We start from the raw sequence: 19,383 nt of genomic DNA on the forward strand, positions 1-19,383 counted from the left end.
CTTATTGGCCCTGCCTGAGGTTGGCCTGGGTTACAACGTTCCCGCCAATCTTTTCCATCCATATATAGAATAAGTTTTGTTATGTGCACTGAGGCACGTGGGGATGTGCACCACCAGGAGAAACACACACCGAGCTGTGGGTGCCTTGTTAACCCGCTGGGCGGCACTGGAATCTCTCCCGAGTGGCCGCCCAAAGGACCCCTGCTTGGGAAGGCAACAGACTGCGTGCCAGGAGATGGGGGCAAGACACGTCTTTTCCCTGAGCCTCAGTTTCCCCTCTTTCAAAGATGGCTAACAATACCTTGTTTGTTCAGATGGCAGGGAAGGTCTGTCATGAGGGGCACGTACCACCGCTAGCAGGGGAGGGAGGACGTCTTAGGTGGGCCGCTAGTCACCACTGCCATACCAGCCCAGCAAACTCGGCTTGGTCTCTCCTGCCACTGGCTCCTAGTTTGGTCTGGCGCGAGGTTTGGTGTCTGGCTTGGGCTGCTCCGAGCCCCTGAACAGTCGTTTTTAAAGTGCCCTTCCAGGGGATCTTGGTCTTGTGACAGACTGTGGCGCCCGGACCTCCCTGGACAATGGGGCGGCATCTCCCCAAGACCAGGTGGGCGTGGTCACCCCCCGGCCTCAGGAGCCCTTCTGCAGCGTGCGAGGGGGGTGGACAAGCCAAGCCAGGCAGGGCTGGGACGGAGGCAGGATATTCTGTACCAAAAGGTTTCCATGGACACTGCCCCTCATCACCTAGGAATTGTTGGCTCCTTGCTCGGCCTCTGCTTTGCCACCCAAAGCGGATCCCCGGGAGCCTTGGGGAGCGTCGCTGTCGTGTCGACCTGGGCTGTGCGTGGCCTCCCGCCTATTTCCCAGCTTCCACCCTGTGGCTACTCCCACCCAGCCGCTGCGCTGGCGGCTCCGAGGCCAGGAGAGACCGGCTAGCAGCAAAGGCCCAGGGCTCCATTCTGCTCAGTGCCCACGGCTGAAATCCCCAGGACCACCGGGAGGCAGCGGAGGTGCTCTGGATTTACATCCCGGATGTGGCCGGTGCAAGGTGGCACATTGGTCTACAAGTGCTTATTGGATGACCAAGACCACACGCTCTAGAAACCAGTCACTGTGAAACCTCCGACTCATCTCCGCCCGTCTGCTCCTGATGCAATTTCAAGTTCAGTGACACTTCTGCCCTTGCCGAGAAGAGAAGAACTAATGGCTCAACGGTGCTGTTGGTTACACCTGTTCCCCAGGGAAGGGGAGGGAAGGAACGGCCGTACTAGCATGTGGCTAACACAAGAGAGACTGAGACCTGGAATTGAAACGTCCCCAGTGGAGGGCGTTTGCTTTGGATGTTCCAATTTGGGAAATTACAGAGTCAGGCTTGTACTGCAAAGCAGAACCAGATCTGGAGCCAAACGGCTTCCCTGTGTGATGGGCTCCCGCCCCGTTGCTCTATTTCAGCCTCGGCTCTGGTTAGCGATGAGCCGGCCTGTGCTCCTAGGGCTGGTTGCTGTTTGCTGCCTCTGCAGGCCTGTCTCCTTTGAACAGAAATGGACCCTCAGGAATGAGAGAGAAGTCCTGTCGGGGCACCTGACGGGTCCTTCTCCCAGGCAAGTGCACGACCCCCCGGCGCACAGCACAGGGCCTTTGCCTGACTTCCGTGGGAGCCTATTGCAGAGACAAGGAGCCCTCGCTGCGGGGAAGCCGTACGTTTCTGCCTCCGAGACGTCAGTGGGAAATACCTGGGGGTGGGAATATCGGGTGGGGGAGGGTCTAGCAAAGTCAGTTCTTTCGTTTGAGTCACCAGGCTGGACAGCTGCTCGAGAACGGTCTCGTCTCCTATCCCAGCCCCCGCTGCAGAACCCTAGAACTGGCAGGGCCTCGGCCGGACAAGGCACCATCTAGATCGTCCCTGATAGAGGCGGGATGGGCAAGACAATCAATGCTCCTGACCGGTTTTTTCCATCTGTGTGCAGAATACATTTTATGCTCACCGGGGCATGTGCAGATGTGCACCACCAGCAGAAACACGTGCGGCCAACTGTGGGCATCTGATGCTGGGAGGCATCTGACCCTCTCCTGGGTGCCCAGCTTTCAGGGAACACAGATTAGACTATTTGCCTGGAGAACTACTAGAGACGGCTCCTGAAAACGTGGGGAATGTTCTGGGCCGCACTCAAGCCCCGGCCTTCGGCCTCCTTCGGCGAGGGATCAAACTGACCAAGACTGCAAAGCCGAGATATTTCTGGGCCCACCCACGCTCCCGACCAACCCAGTCAACTCAGGTGTTTCCTGGCCGGGTGGAAGGAGTCACTTGAAAGCAGATCAGCACTGCGGCCGCTCATTTGCTCCCTTCCTGTCGGATTCTTCCGGTGGGGGGCGATTTTCTGGGGCTTCTGCTCTGTAGCCCCTCCCAGGCAAACCTGGGCTTTTCACAAGGGGGCTGTGGCCGCTGGTACCGAGCCCTGGACGTGTGCAGAGGGCAGAGGGCAGAGGGCAGAGGTGTTCACGCTGACGTGAGACGGAGCCAGGACTGGGGGGGTCACGGGGACAGAGCAGGTCTGCCCTTCCCTCCCTTCCCTCAGTAGCAGCTTTGGTCAAACAGGCTGGTCTGGCAGCTTGGACAGTTTAGGAGCCGTTTAAACTCAACGAGCAGCTGTCCTGGGCCAGGGCTTTCAGTGGTGGAAGATTTTGCTCAGGGGCAGAGACAGACAGTGTGTGTGTGTGTGTGTGTGTGTGGGTGTGTGTGTGTGTGTGTGTGTGTGTGTGTGTGAGAGTAACTGGGGGGTGCCACCCCCGCGCACATCCGAACAAGCACACGTAATGTCAATGTTGGTGCACAAGGCAAGATTCACTCCGCTCACGGATGGGAAATCTTACAGGGACGCCGGCCCTAACCGAGGGCTGATCAGAGCCAGCCTTCCCATCTGACCAGGCCAGCAGGGTGCTGCTGCAGATCCAACAGCCTGACAGAGCACACACTGTGTCGGGGTCTCTGAATTCCTGCATTTCTGCTCTGCGTGCGCGCTGGGCCCCACAAGCGCTCTCACCCACTTCAGCCAACCGAGCGTCCGAACATCCCCACTAGCTCCGTCGGCGTTAGGCCCGTTGTGCCGACGGGAACCGAAGCCCAGCAGATTATTAAGAAACTTGCTCAGGGTTGAACAGGAACTTTGGGAATTGTCCCCTCATCTCCTGACCCCCTGCCGCCTTCTCTTTCTTTTCGGTGTTTTTACAGCTCTGTTGTACGACACGGCTGGTGACTCATTCATACGACAACAGCGGCTACAGGCCTTTCCCTAGATCATGCAGAAAGTAAGACACACCTCTTCCCCGAGATCTGACGCTCTACATCGTCATGGGTGGGACGAGACTCAGAGGCACCGATCTTATAGAATCATGGAACCCTAGACCTGGAAAAGGCCTTGAGAGTCATCGGATCCAGTCCCCTGCCCTCACGGCAGGACCAAGCACCATCTAACACCCCTGATAGATGCATCTAACCTGCTTTTAAATGTTTTCAGCGATGGAGACTCCAAAACCTTCCTCAGCAAGTCATTCCAGCTTGTAACCACCCTGACAGGCAGGAAGTTTTTCCCGATGTTCAACCTCAACCTCTCTTGCTACAATTTAGGCCCATTGCTTCTTGGCCTATCAACAGGTCAATTTTTCTCCTTCCTCCTTGTAACACTCTTTTAGGTACTTGAAAACTGCTACCATGTCCCCTCTCAGTCTTCTCCTTTCCAAACTAAGCCCAATTCTCTCAGTCTTCCCTCATAGCTCATATCGTCTAGATCTTTAATCATTCTTGTTGCTCTTCTCTGGACCCTCTCCAATTTCTTTGCATCTTTCTTGAAAAGTGGTGCCCAGAACTGGACACAATCCTCCAGCTGAGGCCTAATCCAAGAATTTATACATGGTCATTTTCTGAGCAGGGAGCAGGACCCAACTCTTCTAAGGCTCTACCCACTAGACCACACTGTCTCAGCTCATGTTGACATTTTGCATAGTTTTGGTTGCATAGATAACGCCCAGCCTTAAACTCCCAGCACAGCACCCAGTCTTGCCTTCCTCACACAGACAATCCCTCCATTGACACTGAGGTCATGGGGGTTTCCCGGGGAAAAGCAGCAGGACTGGGTCTGCGGTGTCGAAGGCCCCGAGGGAAGCCGCGAGCTGGTGCTGAGATGTAGGAGACTCACGGTAAGGGTGAGGGGGCATCACATCTGGGGATGACGACAGAAAGAAAAACAATTTCCTTTTCCCTGGGAAACGTTGCAGTGGCCTCATTCAACAGGCCACTCCTGCGCGTTACTACATTGGCTAGTGGCATTTCTGGGGAAAATATAAAATACGAGTGATCTGACCCCCGAGCCTGTTTGTAGCTCAGGGCCACGCTGTGTCTCTTGCAGCCGGGCATGCGGCCAGGATACCAGGCCGGGAGCTGGGCGGCTTGGAAGCCAAGGATGGCGGGCAGCCATCGGTTCAGGAAGATGACGAGCTACCGACAGTTTTGTGAGCTGCGAAGAAACGACGGGAATAAGCACATTCCTGACATCCTGGAAGTCTCAGGCTCTGTGAAGTCAGCACTCCCCAGACGCTGCAGGAAAGCCTGGCCGCAAGTGCCTGGTTTAAAGTCTCCGTAGCGGCCTGCGGGATGCTCCAGTTCTGTGTGTGCTGCAGTTGTGCCAGCTTCCCTAAAGCCTTTGAGACAAGCTAAGCAGACTAAGGCTAGTTCTGTATGTGGATGGGAGACCTTCAAGAAACATTTCTGGGATGAAGTGTCAGGTACCACTAACAATTAGGACCATGGTGCTCAGATGGCTGGGAGCGGCACATGCAGGAAGAGAGCAGTCCCTTCCTCCTACATACTGAATAGGAAATGACATGACCAGTGTAAGGGCAGAGCCAAGAAGAGACTCCTTGAAGAGCAGCAGCTACTAGGCCACACAGCTAGTCAAAAGGGAATCACCTCACCAGGAGGGTTCGAGGAGCCGGGGTTCCCTGCAAACTGAATGCTTGGGCAGCCACCCAGCAGAGATTCAAAAGCTGCCCTGCTGATTTGGCAGAGCACCCACAGCTGGCAGCAAGTGTTTCCACGGATGGTGCACGGCCACTGGTGCATGTAACAAAATTTACTCCATACACAGACAGAAACAATTAGCGAGAACATTGCTAGGAGGGTGATACTTGAATCAAGGAAGGGATTTCAGGTTAGCCTTTTCCAGGTGCAAATCTGTGGTCTGGCAAAACCATCCTCACCACATTAAAGCCCTGAATAGGGGAGGAGGTTGCATGTGCTAATGTCCTTGTGGCCCTTGAATATGCCTCGGTGTTTTTTGGAACCGCAGTGGGGTTAACCCCCTGCCCTAGACCAATTTCACCCTGGCACTTTCATCCTTTCTCTCTGAGTTCCCTTGCAAACTGGACCGGGTAGGTCCATCACTTCCTGTGCTAAACCACTGCTGATCACAGCTATTTATATTGCAGTAACACCAGGGAGCACTAGTCACGGATGCCACTGGGTGGGTGCTGTACAACCACAGACCAAAAAGACCATGCCTCCAAGAAAAGGAGGGGGGGGCTCTTCTTCGCGATGTGGGGGGTCCACGTTGCAGTGATTGATCCACCAGTGATCAATTTATCATCTCTGCTCAGACACGATGAATCAGCCACTGAAAACTGCTCCCGTTGACTCTAGCACTCCGCCCAGATGAGAAGAGTAGCTGGAATCGACGGGAGAACAGCCCCCCACTGACTTTACTGCATGGAAGGCACCGCGGGAAGTACAGCCGCTTGTGATAAGTGGCTAGAGTTGCCAAATGGTTTCAACAAAAATACCGGACACACTTGACTTTACATCACAAGCTACATTCCATCTTAGTTAGAAAATACCCAACATTTATATTTTTTCAATTTGTTTCCAAACAGAAAGCTCAAATAATGGACTGTCCGGTTCAAAACCGAACACCTGGCAACCCTATAAGCGGTGTAGGCTGGATCGACGTGGGAGTGTAGTGTAGACGAGGCCTAAGTCTTCCAAAATTCACCTGAACAAAGCCCTAGATATGACAAACCGACCTGCTCCACCGTGTAGTGGAGACAAGCCCTTAGTGCCCATAAAGTAACTCAAGAGCCTCCCGTGACCAGTCTCAGTAAAGGACAGAGCCAAATCAACGTTACACGTCAGGTCCATCTTGGTGAAGCGACCGAGTTCTGCTGGCCCTTGGTGACTGTTCATGGCCTGTGTCAATGTCTATATTTAGACTCTCTGGTGGGCGTTATTTCCATGAAAGCCACTGCAGAGTTGAAGGTGCCTGGGGAGAAGTGAGGCCCAGGTGAGAATTTCTCAAGCCTCGGCCATGGTGACACAAGGCTGATTAGCGAACGTGACATTTGCGGCCAATGAGCCACACACCCTGAGGTCTAGTGGTCCAGCTACAAGCAGTTTCAAGAGCAAATTGCAAATGATTCTTGCACCAGCCTCAAAGCTCAATGCCAACGAGCTCATTGAATAACACAGGTGGAAGCAGAGTCCCTCCGGCCCCATTTCATCGCTCGTCTTCACAAGAGCTGGCAAACGCTCCACGCTCGCCTGGCGCCCAATGGGGGCCATGGAATTCCGCTTTCCCTGGACACGCCCACCTCCCCCCTTATTTCGCTGGGAGCGTGGATTGCGCATGGCATGCAGTGATGCACCAGTAAGCACTAGCCGTCCGTGGGGCCGCGGCCAGTTTAAACCAGCACAGTTAGGGGCACAATTTGGCCCTGTAGTTTTGGTCAAATTTTCCACCACTCCGTGAACCACTTCTTCTGGTGAGTGAAAGGGAGCGGAGACTCGGATAATATTTAAGAGCCCAACACCTGTTGAATCAGTGGGAATTGGGGGATCTCGGCATGAGACTGCAGATGAAAATGTGCTGCATTTCTCCTCCATGCCCTCTCCTGCTTCCTCCGCTAGAATGCAGCATCCAGCGACTTCGCAGGAGTGTCCTGACCTGAGCCGCATTTCATTCTGCCGTTATGGGAAGAGCTGGGCAAATTATTTGTAGGCCAAGAGCTTCCTACAGAGTCAGTCATTCTCAGTTCTCATACTGGCCTCAAACAGCCCATTTTTCTAAATTAGATTTTCTATCCAAAATTGTTCACTTTATGCAATTATATGTCAATGTCTGCCAGTTCCTCGGCTTGTGATTGGTTAGCTACATCATGTGGCATTGATTCTGCTTACTGATTGGGTAAGAGAAAAATACTGGAAAAAAAAGGAGAGGTGGAGGGGGAAAGGAATAAAGCATTTCCAGTCTGAAGAGTGAATAGCTTTTGGATTTGGTTGTTTGTTTGTTTCATTCCTCAAATACTTGTGCAAACAAATATCCATTTGCATCGAGAGGCACAGAAAAGCCGTCAAATAGGAACTGTAGTTGAATCAGAAAGCTATGTGAAATTCAAATAAACATTCATTAATAGTTTTACAATATTCACTCAGATCCAGCACTGGAAAGGGCACATCTAACCTCTTAAAGAAACAAGGATTTCTTGTCCTAATTGTAAACAAATGGGTACCAATTTCACCATCTTCAGTGTAATTTTTTTTCACTCCCCACTTTTAATAAATTTATGTCTGAAACAAAAATGCTTATTGCTTTTATGGGTTCCTATTTGTATGGAAATTGAATTCAAAATGTGACATTTCTGGTTTTTTTTTCTTTCTGACCAATCCTTGGCATTTCTTCATCTGGTTTGTGGAGGGGGAAAGCACAGATTAAAAAGAACTGTGCAAATGTTTTTGATAAAACTTCACTTATTTTTTTTGCCCTAAGACTGCCTTTAATTAGCTCTGTGGAGTACAAAGGATACATAATGACACCATCACGTAGTGGAGGGTATTAAAATCTACTGTATTTATTGCTGAATATTCACACAGTACTCCGATACTTTGATAAGTACCAACTGGGGACTAGGTTCCAGTGTAAATCCTGAGTAACACGACTGAGGTCAAGGAAACTACTCTGGATTTACATGAATGTAACTAAAAACCGAATTGGCTCCTTATTCTCATTTTCCAATACACTCTGCTCAAAAGAAAATTCAAAGCCACTAAATGTACTGGGACAGATTTAATCATGTTAATTCATTTAATATCTTGTAATCTTTTTGATTTTTTAACACTACACCAAATTCAAGTCTTTGATATGGATAAAAACCCTACTTAATATGGCCCAGTAACTTCTGTAGTATTTTGCTATTTCTAGATCACATTCGAGTTAAGATTTATCACCAGTCATTTTAGGACATAGGTATCAAGTTGATTGATTTTGATACCATTGCTTTCTTTTACCCATTCAGTGTCAGTATACGGTGTTAAATTTCCAGTTGCGAATCCTTTTCTTTATGCATTTATTTTAAGAATCAGTTTGAATGTTTTGTCTTGTTTTAGAAATTCAGCTACAAAACAAGTACAAAACCACCATGACAAAAGCCCAGAATTTGACGCGCTCTGGCATACCTGGGAACAAGCCCAGAGCTCTAACTTTATGGTCTAATCCTGAGTTCCTGAGGCCTCCTCAACGCTCAGTGAATTAACGAGGGATTATTCGGGTTGCACAAGGAATGAAAGACGGAGTCCGTCCTGGTTTTCATTCAAAGGTTTGAGAATTGAGAACATGCCAAGTCTGCCAGTTCAATATGAATCAGTGAGGGGACGATCTGCACATTCTTTACGTCCTCTTGAGTTGCATTTTTTAAATATTTTGTCACCAGCGTCCCAGATAGCAGGACTTGCAAGAGCACAAGTTGGTTTTGTGCAATTTACTGGATTTACCAAAGCAAGTAACTCCAAGAAACACACTTGATTTTAGCAGTATGTCCCAGAGCACGAGGTCATCTCTAGACCAACAGGCTGAACTAAACAACATCATCCCCGTTTGCAGTATTCGCCCAAGTAACATACCGATTGCCCACTGAATGGCATTCTGCAGCCTGCTCCCACAGGGCAGGCAAAGCCGCACAACACAAAATAAGTGCCGTCTAGTTTAAACTTGTTGGGCCAAACCCTACGCGTCTTGCTTTATTTTTGCACAGGCAAAAATACTGAGTAAAACGGCACTTGGAATCGGGCACACTCTGCCTTTTGCGGATCTCGGGGCTGGAACTGACAAATCAAACGGCCTCTGTGCTTAGTAAAGCTTTCAACCCAGTTGTGGTCCCCAGTTTATAGCAATGCAGAAGCAAACAAGAGTGGAAAAAGATCAGGCACTTGCTCTCTGTAAACAAGACACAGATCAGCCCTGCTCTAGGATGGCGCAAAGCATCCTACTCGCACGCTGCATGTCGGAAATGGAAGGCCCCTCTGTGAGAACAGAGACAGGGAGCACATCTCACCCTTGGACTTTGGCTGCAGAGCTGGGGCAGAAAGAGGTGGAATAAACTTAGTGGCAACCTGCTACTTTTCTGACGTGCCCTCTAAAAGTGAAACACTAGCAGAGCAGCACACACAATCGCAAAGACTTTGAAGAAATCGTCCCCAAGCGCTCCTGTGCCCTCTGAGCTGCTTTCCCCGAGAAAGGGAAACTGTCGAGTGCGATTCACTCTCGCAGCTCTCACCTGATGAATTCAGTCCTCTCTTTTCACCTGCTGGGGAGGCATGTTCTAAAGCACCCATCCCCAGAGCTAGCTACCGTGGCTCCCATGGGGCTATGCCAGCAGCATCGCAGAGAAAGAAAGCGCCTGTATCTACCAGCAAACAATGCTCTGTGGACAGAATACCATGCAGGTAACGTTTGTGGACCTGCAGCCAATTTCACGCCACACCTGGTGAGTCAACCACAAAAAGCCACCAGGAAGGAACATGCCCAGCAAGCTACGTCCTGGGAAGAAGCTCATCCCTTCACCCAGCCATGGAGTGCTCGAAGCCCAGTCGCACGCACCACCGAAAACACCAGCCTGCGGCGTGAGCTGCTGGCACCCACGGACGATGCACCAGTGGCGTTATTAACACAGGCTGCAGTGCAGTGACAAACAACATTTCCTGCCTGGAAGGGAAGGGAAACAAGAGCTCTACTCACCACGGAGGAAGGTTGGCGAGTAGGTTGCAAACGAGTCAAAGATGCTGTTGGAAGCCATGACCCCCGCCCAAGCGGATTCTTCAGCCAGTACTTGTGGTTGGTTTGTAGTCCCCTCGCTACTCTTGAAAAAAGAAGTTTGAACTGAAACAAAGAAGCGAGGGAGGGAGAGAAATCCACAAGGAAGCTAAGGGCGTCTTTGCAACCCAGACTCTGGCTTTGCCGGGCCACAGGAATGTTCAGCCACACGCTGCTCAGCAGAAGCAGACGCCCGCTGGATCATTGCTGCAAGGGGGCATGAGAATGGGGTTTGCACAGAGATAGACGATGCAGCGGCATGAAGCACGGAGAGCGAAATGAATGAATGAATGGAACTTACCCTAGACAGACAAAAATACAGCTGGTGTTAACAACCAGAGGGGGGAAAACCTCCTCGCTGAGGTTCAGGTACTCTTCTAAATTGGAGATTGCAGTTTGCTTGTGGTTCTGTGGTTGCCTATGAGGCCTGAAAGAGTGTTAACTCAACCCCGGTTCGGAGACAGAAAAGACTCCAGCTAGTCATTCGCTGAGTGGAAGAAGAGAGTCAGCTGACCCATGATGTCAACGGGGCATGAAACAACTTTGTGGCTGCTGCTTCTTTTTTTTTTTATGGTTTATATTTATTAGTTCATGGGAGGCCTGGTTGACTCTCCCGGACCTTCTGGTGAATGACATACAGAAGCAGAACTTAGACTCATTGAAGCATTTCCTTTTCATTAATTATTTTGTTGTTCTAAAAGCGACAGACAAGAGACTTCAGATTCCTAATTGGTTGATTGAAGTAATAACCCATTTACATTCAGTGGTTTTCTCCTTTTAACTGCCTTTTCTCCCACATTTACCACTTGTCTGTATCATAATTTTTAGCTGTACATGGCTTTCTAACTCCCAGCTCTCTTGGCTGATTGTCGTTACTGCATGTCGAGACTATTTCCATATGTGCCGATGGGTGGCTCTTCTTCACAGGGATTTGATGTGAATTAGTATTAAGCAAAAACACAAAGCACATGCAGCAGAACAAACACACTCAGCTGAAGAAGAGGAGTTGTGGCCATTCGTCATTCTTTCAAGGTGAAGAATCTCATTATAAAGGCGACTGAACTTGCAAGCTTTGGAGGCCTTGTCTATATTTCCGGGAAGATCGATGCTCCGGAGATTGATCTTCTGGGGTTTGATTTAGTGAGTCTAGTCAGGACCCACTAAATCAAACTCTGATGGGGTCTCTCTCGACTCCGGTACTCCACAGGTGTAAGGGAAGTTGATGGGAGAATTTCTCCTGTTGCCTTCCTGCAGTGGGAACACCAGAGAAATTCGATTTATGGTACGTTGACTCCAGCTACACTATTCTTGGAGCAGGAGATGCAGATTTTAAATCAAACTTAACGCAGAGTGTTAACTTGGCCTGAGGCCGAGGCCTTTGTTCATGCTGGCTGGCTCCCAGTTATTAATGAGGATGCTTTGCTAGCCGCTCGTGGGTAATTGCAAACGGACAAATTTTCCAAGGTTTGGTGCCCAACTCACACAGGTGCTTTTTGAAAATCCTAGGAGGTGCCTATCTTCACCTCTAGGGGCCTACATCCCTTGGAGAATCTGGCCCCATGGCCCTCAAAATCATGGTCAAATAGAATATAGATTCAATATGGGCCTTCTCCTAGGGGAGAACTTCACCTGCTCAGGAAATAAAGCTCCCAGCATACCTGAGAGATACACCTTGGGCCCTCACTCTTTAAGTAAACGTCCCATTGGTTTCCTGGGGGGGAGCTGTATAAAATCCCCTGGCACGAGATGGTTCAGGGCTATTAATAAAACGTCACTTAAAGAGCCATCAGAACTGGCAGCATAAACATCTGCAAAGCCTGAAAACCCTCTTTAGCCTTCATACCTACAGAAAACGTATTCACGCGGAGGCCGCTGGTACCCAGAGACCACGCGTAGCCGTTCCCATTGACCAATACTGTCCCACTGGTTCCCTGTGCTCCTGGGTTGGTCAGGCTGGATCCAGCTAGTGTCTCTGGTCTTACATTTACAGAGTAAGCTCCTTGGGGCCCAGGCTGTCTTCTCATTCTGCATTGGTACAGCCTCTGGCACAATGGGCACCTGGCTCCCGACCTGGCCTCTTCAGAGCCATTACATTACAAATACATCATTTTCCTCTTACACTTGACTTACCTGTTTCCTTACTCACAATGAGTAGCATTAACTCAGGTGAGTAGCATGGAGGATTTGGCACAATACACACGCCCTCACAACAAGTCTCTCTCTCTCACACACACACACACACACACACGCACACCCCACAAATGGCCAGAGGTGGTCTAGGTGCACTTTTTCTAGGTGCCGTAGCATGGTGGGTTGTAAATGGCCATCCCTAGAGGCCGATGGTTCCACTCACTCCTCTTGGAAGACCATCCCACTGTAACGGTTCTCGTGGCTAGGAAGCTTTCCCTGACAATGAACTACATTTTCTTCTCACTCTTTCCTCTTCGCCCCCAGTTAATCCACCACATTATTACTGGTTTCTAGCAGGGTCCTCACTGGACACACCCAGACAAAGGGCCCATCTCCTCTTTCTCCCAACCCTTCAGGTATTCCTATTTGGTTGTTAGGTCCCTCCAGGCAAGTGGTCAGTTAGTCAGTGTTAACCAGATTGTGGCCTCAGTGGCACCAGCGTAAACCCAGAACAACTCCAATCCCAGCAGTCTCTGCTCCTTGAATGAGGCACAACTCCCATTGGGTCGAATTCTGGTCTCTGCGGCACTGGAACACTAAGTTCACAGTAACTGTTGGAACCAATGAAGTTCCTTCAGGCTTGCCCCAGATTAATGGTCTGGGCCAAGGACAAACGAGGAGATTTGCAGTTGATTTGAAAGAGGTTTTTGTTTGAGCCCCGAGCGAGAGCAGAATTTGGCTTCTATTTTTAAGAAGCATCACTAGTTTCTAGAACCAAGCTGACGCAGGACTGATGCCTCCATAACCAGTGAGCGCCGGTGGGGCCAAGTGGCTCGTGTCCTTAATAAGCGCCATTCAGATATGATCCTGTGTGTGTTTTTGCAGAGCCCAACTCAAGAACTAGCTTTCATTGGAGCCCTACAGGTAGAACCTCGTGTGGCCATCAAATTTTGTATCCACATCCACCTCCGCATCAGCAAAAATGAGCCACAGATATCCACACCCACGAATATGGATCCCCACGGATATAAAGCGGGTCTCTGCAAATCTGCAGGGATCTACCCATAGACGGAAAAAGAACTAACTTGAATGCAGAGATTCCCCCCACCCAAAAAAAAAAAAAAAGAAGATATTTGAGGAAGTGAAACTCACAGCAAATTAAATCCGAATGAAATCTGCAGGCCAGAAGTGCCAAGGGTTGTGGTATTTCCAGTCACAGGAGCGTGACTGAGCAGTATTTCTATCATCCCACGTTCGCCACCACTGGGTGTCCCAGTCTTGGCTTTCGCACAAGAGCGCAGGGGTCCTGGAAGGGGGGAGGTGTTATTGACTCCTGGAATGCTAATATGGAGACGGGGGAAACTGGATCTTATTTATTGGGGCTCAAAACCCTGGGACACTGTTTGCCCTTCATAAGAGTCAGATTAATGGTCCATCTAGCCCCGTAGCTTGTCTCCTGACAGCAGAGGGTGCGCACTGCGTTAACAGCTAACTGCGAGACCCGGGGCTCGGGCATGGGGACGGCCCAGTGACCATCTTACAGCGCAAAAGGAGGGGCAACGTACCAAAGCAGCTTTGAGAAACTTCAGTGCATTAGACCTGGGATCGATGGCCCTGGACAGTGTCACCTTGTCTCCATTTGCCTTGTATCTTCTCAGACCACAGCATCCTCCTTTCCCCAGGCCCCACTTGTCCACACAAGTGTTGTGTCGCCGGCCAGCCCCGCTTGCCAAGTCCAAGACCCACGGCCATCTTCAGCGAGACTTTGGACAGGGCTTAATTCTGGGTCTCTGGGGAGCTGGAGGGGACAAAAGATTCCTCTTGCCCCATTCTGTGAAAGAGCAATTTGGTCTCCTCCCTCTACACGTGCCTTGATCCCACTGACGGGTGCACCTAAACTTGAAATAAGTAACGCAACCTGCGCTGGGCAAACCGTGTCTCTTATCTCGAATCCATTTCCAACTGGCTTATTTAGAAGTTTGGCGCGACTACACTGCGCCACATTTCGAAATCACGCGCTGTTGCGAGCCAGCCCTTATCCCTTGTGCAAAATAGCACTCCCGTTAGCTTGAAAAACATTTCGGAATAACGGGCGGCTTGTGTAGATGCAGGGTAGCTATTTCAGGAAACCTCTGGCCTCCCGAAAGAGCCGTGCAGTGTAGACACACCCGAAGTCAATGCTGCCTGTGCAAAAGGGGGATAATAGATGTATCCTCCCGACGACGCAACATTTGTCTGTGCATGGCTGACCCAGCAAGCGTGTGGACCATGCGCTCGGGGGCCACTGGGTCATTCAGTTGCTAGTTTTGATTCCTTCCGCCCATGAGGAAAAGGCCTGGGACTTTCAAAGCTGTTGAATTCAATGGAAGCAAAGTTAGGCCAAGGACAGGCCCCCTGGAAAACTACCCCTGCCATTTAGGAAGTGGAGAGAGGGTGCAGAGACAACTGAGCCACCTTGATCCAGGTCTGGATCTCTGGCATAGCTGCTCGGATTTACACCTGCTCCAAATGTCCCCCAGGGCCACTCGGAGAGCTGGGGATCCCTAGGGTGCAGAGAGAAGTGGCCATGCCCCTTTCCCCCAAGCCATGCCCACAAATTTACTGGCCAAGGTGGCTCAGCAGATGGTATCCCAGGATTATTCTACTCTGCGCTGTGTTAATCCTTTGGGGCTTGGATAGAGCGGCTTTCTCATTGCTTTGCTCCAGCCCTGTGGCACAAAACATCCTGCGGGCAGCCGAAGCGCCTCCCCCTTGGTGCTCCTCTTGTTATACTCATCTCTGAAATGATCCCCAGCTGTTTTCTTTATGATAAAATTCTCCCTTCTTTAAATTGCTGCATTTTTTCCATGGGTGTGTCTTTAAATCTAAATACTCCAATTTTGCTCGTGCAGTCAAATGCAAGGGCTTATTATGTGGTCTAGAAATGGATGGGTATTCCATATGTTATCTATATTCTGTACCAGAAGCTTATGCTGTGTTTCAAGGAAATTAACAACTTAATCCGGCATTGCATTTTATAATGCACATCCATATGCATCTACGGGTGTGTAATGTAGGTGCTGGTATATTTTATCTCTGATGACCTGTAGAAATACAAAGTGCCTACCTCACATTCTATAAAGTTCTGGCAAACTTTAGAACACAATCCACACACAAAAGTATTCGGTCCATTTAAAAAAGGCCGGGTGCAGGAGGAGGGTGTTAACTTGGCAGCTCTGAAGTGCAATGGAGCCCAAAATGGGTAACATGGTGAGCTCACCAAAAGTAGGAAAGACTCTAAAATGATGGCTTTGGATTTTCCGTTCAAGGCTTAGCCATCACTGAGTGTTTGTACATGCACCCAAAATCTGGTGGCATGGATGCATTACAGAGGAACAGCTCTCCGAGTCCATGCGAATAGCTCCCGGACCACACAACAGAACAGAAAGAACCACCTCGAGAGCGCCAGAGATTACAGACCCTGACGTAAGCACCTCTTTTCAGGCAGAGGCCGGTCTCACGGAGAGCTGTGCTGTGGATAGGACAGCGGGGTTGTGACGGCGCGTTGGGGGTTCCCCGTCTCCTGCACCCCGAAATGGCACAAACAGACTCCACCAGCCAGTGGAATTGAGGGTGGTTTATTGTTCCTCCAGCACAGCGAAGCACAGATGTAATCTGGTTACAGGAACTGGGGCTAAGAGGCCTCAGTGCTCCCCTTGAGATAGGGGAGTCCCAGCCCCCCTCCCCAGCTCCTTCTCCCCTGCTTTCCAGACAGGAACTAACCAACTCTCTTCCAGCCCTGCCCCCAGCCAGGGCAGCATCCACCTTCCTTTGTTCCTCTCCATGTGGGGTGTCTGGCCACTGTTTTGCATAGTGACTCATCCTGTTTTGCTGGGTCGTGGTACCCACGGCAGCCAGTGGGGGTTACCCCAGAGCCAGCAGCATAGAAACCAGCCAGGTACCCCCACTACGTCACAGGGGTCCCCCTCCCGGTGGGTCTCTCTGGGTGTGTCTAGACTACATGCCTCTGCCGACAGACATACCGACATAGCCAGTGAAGAGGAGATTTAATATCCCCCGCTTCATTCAAATAAGAATGGCCGCCGCGCTGTGCCAGCTCAGCTGATTGTCGGCACAACACGGCAGTCAAGACGCGGATCAGTCGACAGGGAAAGCCGTTGTCGACCGATCCCTTATGCCTTGTGCAGGGGCGGCCGTAGACGAGCTGCCAGCAACTGGCGCCCTAGGCGACCCTGCAATCGGCACCCCCCCTCCAAACCCCTCACTGATATTGCGCCAACGTTTGGCGCCCCATTTAGCTTGGCGCCCTAGGCGACCGCCTGGTTCATCTATATGGACGGGCCGCCCCGGCCTTGTGGTATCTAATTTACATGGCTCTGTCGGCAGAGGCACGTAGTCTAGACACACCCTCTGGACGCTCTTGAAATAGAAATATCCAGTCCTACCCCTCAGGAGAGCGCTACAGCCACCTTCGCGTATGGACACGCCACCAGCGACTGAGATCAGGGTCTTTGGTTAGTTTTCCTGTAGCTGAGCTCTGTAAATAGCGGCACGGACACGGACACCTGATCCGAGCGGTGCTGGGGTCAGAAATGCTGGGAACACCCTCTGCTCCCACCAACTTCAGTTGGACTCATGGGACGCTGCTCCCCACGTCGCCCCCCCGGAGTCAAATGTTACATGTTCTCCAGCAGGTTTCCTACCAGGCCCTGGGTGGGGTTACAAGAGTGGGAGCCCCCCAAACCGAGACCTCCCCTCCCCCCAAATCAGTGACTGCCTGTGGGGGTGGCACTGGACTTTGCTCAGTATTTGTACAGCAGCTGGCACAAGATGCCCTTGGCTGGGGCTCCCAGATGCTACGATGACCACAAACCAGCTGTGGAAAACCAGCTGCACAAGCCTGTCGATTGCTGGCGGCCGGAAACTATGCAAAGTCCCCTGCTCCCTGCCCTCGTTTATGCCTTGTGCCCCCCAGGCTGCATTCTCCAGCTCACACACTGAAACCAGCCGGGGGAGGGGGCGGCCACTCGGAGGGACAGGTTCCCACAGGTTCGGGGCCTGGCTTCGCCCCCCGGAGCAGGCTGGTCGGCAGAAGCAGCTTTTTGTGCATTCTCCTCCGCAAAGGAAACACCCCAAACAAGCCGCGCTGGCGCCAAACCGGGCAAGACGAGTCACAGGCAGCTGCAGGCAGCTTGGCCAGGCCACCATCGCAGGCGGCGCGCTGCACGAAACCACCAACTCCGAACACGTGGCACACTCTGGCCCAGGACCCCAACTATCCGCACGTACCCCAGTGCCCAGAACCCCAACTATCCGCACGTACCCCAGTGCCCAGAACCCCAACTACACGTAGCCCCGCGTGCCCAGAACCCCAACTATCCGCACGTACCCCCGCGTGCCCAGAACCCCAACTACACGTAGCCCCGCGTGCCCAGAACCCCAACTACACGTAGCCCCGCGTGCCCAGAACCCCAACTATCCGCACGTATCCGCACGTATCTTCTCTGAAAGGGTACAGAGAAGAGCGACAAGAATGATTAAAGGTTTAGAGAACATGACCTATGAAGCCAGGCTTCATGAACTGGGCTTGTTTAGTTTGGAAAAAAGAAGATTAAGGGGGGACATGAGAGCGGTTTTCAAATATCTAAAAGGGTGTCACAAGGAGGAAGGAGAAAATTTGTTCCTCTTGGTTTCTGAGGACAGGACAAGGAGTAATGGGCTTAAAGTGCAGCAGGGGAGGTTTAGATTGGACATTAGGAAAAAATTCCTAACTGTCAGGGTGGTCAAATATTGGAATAAATTGCCAAGGGAGGTGGTGGAATGTCCCTCTCTGGAGATATTTAAGAACAGGTTAGATAGACATCTGTCAGGGATGGTGTAGGTGGAGCTTGGTCCTGCCTTGAGGGCGGGGGGCTGGACTCGATGACCTCTCGAGGTCCCTTCCAGTCCTATTATTCTATGATACACGTAGCCCCGCGTGCCCAGAACCCCAACTATCCGCACGTACCCCCGTGTGCCCAGAACCCCAACTGCACGTACCCCCGCGTGCCCAGAATCCCAACTACACGTAGCCCCGCGTGCCCAGAACCCCAACTATCCGCACGTACCCCCGCGTGCCCAGAACCCCAACTACACGTAGCCCCGCGTGCCCAGAACCCCAACTATCCGCACGTACCCCCGCGTGCCCAGAACCCCAACTATCCGCACGTACCCCCGCGTGCCCAGATCCCCAACTACACGTAGCCCCGCGTGCCCAGAACCCCAACTATCCGCACGTACCCCCGTGTGCCCAGAACCCCAACTACACGTAGCCCCGCATGCCCAGAACCCCAACTATCCGCACGTACCCCCGCGTGCCCAGAACCCCAACTATCCGCACGTACCCCCGCGTGCCCAGATCCCCAACTACACGTAGCCCCGCGTGCCCAGAACCCCAACTATCCGCACGTACCCCCGCGTGCCCAGAACCCCAACTACACGTACCCCCGCGTGCCCAGAACCCCAACTATCCGCACGTACCCCCGTGTGCCCAGAACCCCAACTACACGTAGCCCCGCGTGCCCAGAACCCCAACTATCTGCACGTACCCCCGTGTGCCCAGAACCCCAACTACACGTACCCCCGCGTGCCCAGAACCCCAACTACACGTAGCCCCGCGTGCCCAGAACCCCAACTATCTGCACGTACCCCCGTGTGCCCAGAACCCCAACTACACGTAGCCCCGCGTGCCCAGAACCCCAACTATCCGCACATACCCCCGTGTGCCCAGAACCCCAACTACACGTAGCCCCGCGTGCCCAGAACCCCAACTATCCGCACGTACCCCCGCGTGCCCAGAACCCCAACTATCCGCACGTACCCCCGTGTGCCCAGAACCCCAACTACACGTAGCCCCACGTGCCCAGAACCCCAACTATCCGCACGTACCCCCGCGTGCCCAGAACCCCAACTATCCGCACGTACCCCCGTGTGCCCAGAACCCCAACTACACGTAGCCCCGCATGCCCAGAACCCCAACTATCCGCACGTACCCCCGCGTGCCCAGAACCCCAACTATCCGCACGTACCCCCGTGTGCCCAGAACCCCAACTACACGTAGCCCCGCGTGCCCAGAACCCCAACTATC

General features: G+C 51.8%; 1 protein-coding gene across 3 annotated transcripts in view; it reads right to left on the reverse strand.

The window, feature by feature from the left end:
- The window catches only part of RUNX3 (RUNX family transcription factor 3), a 102,735-nt gene extending 92,082 nt beyond the window's left edge, over positions 1-10,653 (reverse strand). Inside the window, exons 1-2 of one of the 3 annotated variants that reach the window (XM_075908531.2) lie at positions 10,429-10,653; positions 10,053-10,168 (exon numbers count right to left, since the gene is read on the reverse strand). In XM_075908531.2, coding sequence (XP_075764646.1) covers positions 10,053-10,110 — 58 coding nt within the window. In that variant the 5' untranslated portion in view covers positions 10,111-10,168; positions 10,429-10,653. Of the gene's footprint in view, positions 1-10,052; positions 10,366-10,428 lie in introns of those variants that run through there. The other 2 variants (XM_075908529.2, XM_075908530.2) reach the window with 2 other exon arrangements.
- Positions 10,654-19,383: the final 8,730 nt, after the last annotated feature.

The sequence above is a fragment of the Pelodiscus sinensis genome, chromosome 26, assembly GCF_052426305.1.
Source record: "Pelodiscus sinensis isolate ZL-2025 chromosome 26, ASM5242630v1, whole genome shotgun sequence".
NCBI classification, from domain to species: Eukaryota; Metazoa; Chordata; order Testudines; family Trionychidae; genus Pelodiscus; species Pelodiscus sinensis.